The sequence below is a fragment of the Coregonus lavaretus genome, assembly GCF_964263955.1.
Source record: "Coregonus lavaretus genome assembly, contig: HAP1_SCAFFOLD_3166, whole genome shotgun sequence".
Lineage (NCBI taxonomy): Eukaryota > Metazoa > Chordata > Actinopteri > Salmoniformes > Salmonidae > Coregonus > Coregonus lavaretus.
The window spans coordinates 24,275-30,000 of NW_028163748.1; the positions used below are offsets into that span (position 1 = coordinate 24,275).

General features: G+C 43.9%; 1 protein-coding gene across 1 annotated transcript in view; it reads right to left on the reverse strand.

Moving 5' to 3' along the window:
• Nucleotides 1-2,822: 2,822 nt before the first annotated feature.
• Nucleotides 2,823-5,726, reverse strand: part of LOC311117807 (rho guanine nucleotide exchange factor 17-like) — a 21,311-nt gene continuing 18,407 nt past the window's right edge. Inside the window, exons 17-19 of the mRNA XM_084192716.1 lie at nucleotides 5,697-5,726; nucleotides 5,035-5,310; nucleotides 2,823-3,890 (exon numbers count right to left, since the gene is read on the reverse strand). The exon at nucleotides 5,697-5,726 is cut by the window's right edge and continues 145 nt beyond it. Coding sequence (XP_084048842.1) covers nucleotides 3,679-3,890; nucleotides 5,035-5,310; nucleotides 5,697-5,726 — 518 coding nt within the window. The 3' untranslated portion in view covers nucleotides 2,823-3,678. The remainder of the gene's footprint in view (nucleotides 3,891-5,034; nucleotides 5,311-5,696) is intronic.

Here is a 5,726-nt window from a genome sequence, read left to right on the forward strand (position 1 = left end):
TAATCAGCTTCTTGATATGCCACACCTGTCAGGTGGATGGATTATCTTGGCAAAGGAGAAATGCTCACTACAAGGGATTGAAACACATTAGTGCACAACCTTTGACAGAAATACGTTTTTGTGCATATGGAACATTTCTGGGATCTTTTATTTCAGCTCATGAAACACCGGACCAATGTTTATATTTTTGTTCAGTGTAAGTCAAAGAGCCTGTCATGACCATCATCATCAGAGTAGAGGGTTTAGATAATGCTTTCTAAAAGGATGGGATGCAAATTCACTGTCCTCATTCTCTCTCCCTCCATGATTGAGATTTAATTCACATTCCCTCTCAACCTGCAGACGCAGCATTTGGAGAAATAGCCTGAAATAGAAATAGCCTACCCCCTTCCTCCCAACCCCACACCAGTCTCTTAAAGATAAGCTTCTGATAAAGCTACCTTTATTCTATTTACAGTAGATGATTGTGAAAACCTAACATTCTCATTCAATCCCTAAACTTTTCCACTGATTGTAAAAACCTAATATTCTCACTAAGTCTCTGAAATGTTCCACTGGTCTGACTGCGTGAATGAGCGTGAGTCTATGACACACTATCAAAATCTCATTCTTCTGGCAGACAGGAGGCCCTATTGTGCAACACGCCTCAATCGGTCTTGTGTCTTCATTCATTGAGTGTGTGAGCGTAGACATTCATTCCCAGCCCCCTCGTACTAACACACAAATGCGGGTCATTTATCAGAGATGTTGACTTTGCTGTGTGTGAGAATGGTTTGTATAAAGCCCATTTCATCCAGGGATCTTCCAGTACTATACATTGTGTTGGTACAGAGAACTTACAGTCACTGTGGTGGTATTAGTGTCACAGGTGGGATCTGAATCTCGGAAATTCCCTCTTGGGCAGAGGGTGACACAGACTTTTAGGTCGCAGGCAGGGCTACCTCATTATAATAATAATAATAATAATAATAATAATAATATGCCATTTAGCAGACGCTTTTATCCAAAGCGACTTACAGTCATGCGTGCATACATTTTTGTGTATGGGTGGTCCCGGGGATCGAACCCACTACCTTAGCGTTACAAGCGCCGTGCTCTACCAGCTGAGCTACAGAGGACCACAGCGTGAGTCCTCACCTCTGCTACATTAGCTGCTGTAGTGATGTCGTCTTGCCTGAGATCTTGAGTTAGAAGTTAGATCCCATAGATTGGGTCCGGAGTTGTTCCTGGCCAGGTCCATGGATCAGTACTATTCACTCCTGGCTCTGGAAAACTACAGGGTGTGCAGACAGACGTCACATGATACATTCCAACTCCCAGTGGCGGTAAGAACTGCTATAGACACCTGGGAGTCTGGCACCATTGAAATGATTTAATTCCAAAGCAGAACCCACAGTGACTAAACAGAAACAGGGAGAAACTGTGAAGTAACCATGACAACTGAAGTATGACCATAGAAGCGTTCTAGTTTCTCTATTATTTTGTAATTCTGTGACAGTTATAATTTAAACGTGACTGACAGCGCATGCCAGAGGAGAAAAAACACACAAGTATATAAAAATATGCCATTAGATTCATATCAACAATTGAGGACCGTGGGTGCATTATTTACAGAAAAAAAAGGCAATATATACCGATATTTACATTACACAATAAAGACTTATTTCACACACTGGCAGAACGGTTACTTACAAGAGTTACTGAAATTCACTAGGATGGCAGCATGAAATTATAGTGACGGTTAGAAGTAGTTTGAATGATAAATTCTGAATGTCTTTGCCACAGTGAAATTCTACTAAATTCTGTTACTTGATTAACATGAAAGCTAGCATGGAAGTATTTTTATTTCATTTTCTACAATATAGTGTTTATAAATGTAGTATGCAGTTACTGTGAAAACGGAGGTGGGTGGGGGGGAAATATAACGGGTAGAAAGAACTTAGTTCTAAAATCCACATGGTTCCTCAGTCCCACTATGACAGCACAATGAAATGGATAGAATAACCAACAATAATTCCACACTTGGCTAAAGTACAGAGCACTTAGCAAGTACACAGAGACAGGCTTCTCCACTAATATACGTCTACACAGAGACACAGCTAGCAGCAGACGAGTATCAGGTTAACCGATTACGTTTTAGCCATTTAGCAGACGCTCCTATCCAGAGCAACTTACAGGAGCAATAAGGATTGTGCCTCGCTCAAGAGCACATCAACAGATTTTTTCCACCTAGTCGGCACGGGGATTCGAACCAGCGACCTTTCGGTTACTGGCCCAACGCTCTTAACTAGGCTACCTGTCAGGCCCGATTATCCGTTAGCCTCTTCATTGGCTCACAATGGGGGAATTAGCCTAATGCTAATGCATTTGGTTGGAGTGGTTGAAGGTGATGTCCCCAGATGGTTTGTAGGTGAGTAGGGTAGTTCTCTTGGCTTGGAGAGATGAAACACTATCGCCACTTGACCCTGAACTTGAGGACACTGGTTTGTTTGTGTGTGTTTGTATGTGTTGTTATGTTGGCTGTGCGTGTGGGTGTGTCCGAGCTCCTGTAAATCACCATCTCTTAGGGACAAAGAAAGAGAGAAAAATACATGATAAATTAAGTGCTGTAAAAAGACAAAGCTGAAATCAAAAACATAAATACTGTACAAACATATCTCTTCTACTACGGCCCCTAAAACAAATGCTTTAAAACACACTTCACTGCAGTAATGGGATGTTGTTTCATTTCTTTTAAAAACAGAAACAAATCTTTAAAATTATGAACACAAAAGTGATTTATGTGTGAGTCATAGGCTATGGAGAGACGCTGTGTTTTGTCACAAACCAGTGAAGTGTGTTTATAGTCTTAGTAGGTACCTTTGCCATATATTGCACATTGGTTACTTGTGTCCTTGTTCAGAGAACAGAGGTTTGGTGTTCAAGTTCACTTCAAACTCCTTGTTCCATCCTTTGTCCTCCCTAGGATGGAGTGTTATGATGGCTCTACTTCTAACTCCTTGTTCCATTGTAACTTCCATCATTTGGCTTTTTGCAGAGTTCACATTCCTCTTCCCATCACTCCCCTTTCACCCGGTCTTCCCCAATCTCTCTCTCTGTCCTTCTCTCTCCCTATCCTTCACCTAATTGGTCTGTCCTTCTCGCTTCTCTTTTTTCCAGTCACTCTCCCTTTTCCTCTCTCTCTCTCTCTCTCTCTTGCTTGTTCCCTCTCTCCTAGTAAAGTCTGTAGAGTTTCATTATGACAGATTCCACAGACAGCAGTACAAGTGGAGGGTGATTCACGGTGAAACACCAAGGACACATCACTCCATGCTTAACAACACACACACAGTTGCATCAGAACAAACTAAAACAACAGAAAGCTGGTTTGAAGCGACCCTGTAGTTTTTCAGTCTGGGCTAACAACACCCATGCACAGAGAGAAGGACCAAAAACACTGGACCTAATAAAAAGGGGGCGGGGTTTGAGGAGGAGGGGCGGGGTTTGAGGAGGAGGGGCAGGGTTTGAGGAGGAGGGGCAGGGTTTGTGTGCGGTTTTAGCTGAGGGTGGGGTTTAAATGGGGCAGGGGACACTCATTGGCTCAGACCTGGGGCAGGGGGCTTGGCCTCACACCCTCCAGAGCAGTATGTTGCTGGTACTGAGGGGGTGGGTTTTGATAAATGGGCCTGGCTGATTGGCTCAGACCCTCCACAGTAGTAAGTGGTTGGTACTGTCGTCCCGCCCAACTGTCTCACTGCTATTGGTCAGCCGGAAGTCCTCATAGCCGTCGCCACCTGAGATCACCAGCTGATTGGTTTTGACGGGAAGGAGGGCGGAGGCTCGACGACGAGCGGAGTCCCGCCTCTGCAGACCCCCATTACCCCCTTCAACACCACTCTGGGCTGGGTTGCCTAGGAGATAGAGGAGTTCAAAGGTCATGCATATGGAAGTATCCCTTCAAACATTGTGTAACAAATACAGTACCTGTCAAAAGTTTGGACACACTTACTCATTCCAGGGTTTTTCTTTATTTTTTACATTGTAGAATAATAGTGAAGACATCAAAACTATGAAATAACACATGGAATCATGTAGTAACCAAAAAAGTGTTAAACAAATCAAAATATATTTTATATTTGAGATCTTCAAAGTAGCCACCCTTTGCCTTGATGACAGCTTTGCACACTCTTGGCATTCTCTCAACCAGCTTCATGAGGTAGCCACCTGGAATGCATTTCCATTAACAGGTGTGCCTTGTTAAAAGTTAATTTGTGGAATTTATTTCCTTCTTAATGTGTTTGAGTCAATCAGTTGTGTTGTGACAAGCTAGGGGTGGTATACAGAAGATAGCCCTATTTGGTAAAATACCAAGTCCATTTTATGGCAAGAACAGCTCAAATAAGCAAAGAGAAACAACAGCCCATCATTACTTTAAGACATGAAGGTCAGTCAATCCGGAAAATGTCAAGAACTTTTAAAGTTTCTTCAAGTGCAGTCGCAAAAACCATCAAGCGCTATGATGAAACTGGCTCTCATGAGGACCGCCACAGGAAAGGAAGACCCAGAGTTACCTCTGCTGCAGAGGATAAGTTCATTAGAGTTAACTGCACCTCAGATTGCAGCCCAAATAAATGCTTCACAGAGTTCAAGTAACAGACACATCTCAACATCAACTGTTCAGAGGAGACTGTGTGAATCAGGCCTTCGTGGTCGAATTGCTGCAAGGAAACCATTACTAAAGGACACCAATAATAAGAAGAGACTTGCTTGGGCCAAGAAACACGAGCAATGGACATTAGACCGGTGGAAATCTGTCCTTTGGTCTGATGAGCAAAGCTGTCATCAAGGCAAAGGATGGCTACTTTGAAGAACACTTTTTTGGTCATTACATGATTCCATGTGTGTTATTTCATAGTTTTGATGTCTTCACTATTATTCTAGAATGCAGAAAATAGTAAAAATAAAGAAAAACCCTTGAATGAGTAGGTGTGTCCAAACTTTTGACTGGTACTATATGTTTGTAAGCAGTATTGGTGCTTGAAGTGACATGATTACCTGTGGTATCGGCGGGCAGAGGGAAGTTGACGTCGAAGCCTTCAGGTAGTTCTATGGAGGTGAGGAACCTCACATGGCCAGTGTGTCCGTGAGCGGAGCCCATGGGGGTTAGGGGTGACCGCAGCGTCCCTGACACAGTCCCAGAGCTGATGGCTGGGATAGACAGGGTCAGGACCACCCCTGCACTGGTCCCGATCCACAGCAGGTCCTTACAGGCCAGCAGAGCTGTGATCCTCAGACACGCTGCCTTGTGCTGCCGGATGATCGCATCCGAACCTGAGGAGGGGATAAAAATGGCAGAGAGGATAAGGTGTGTGTGAGTGTGAGTGTGAGTGTGAGAGAGAGAGAGAGAGAGAGAGAGAGAGAGAGAGAGAGAGAGAGAGAGAGAGAGAGAGAGAGAGAGAGAGAGAGAGAGAGAGAGAGAGAGAGAGAGAGAGAGAGAGAGAGAGAGAGAGAGAGAGAGAGGGGCTGAGAGGGGCTGAGAGGGGCAGAGAGGACAAACATTTTATTTAGAACTGAGATGCCATCTACTGGTTAAGAGGTGTAATGCGCTGACTCTGAATTTGTGTGTGTGTGTGTGTGTGTGTGTGTACATTGTAACTGCCATTGTTAATGCAGTAGTTTTGGACACTTATGGTGTGTGTATGTGTGCTCTGTGTTACCTGCAAGCATCTTGTGCACGGCAGGAGCCA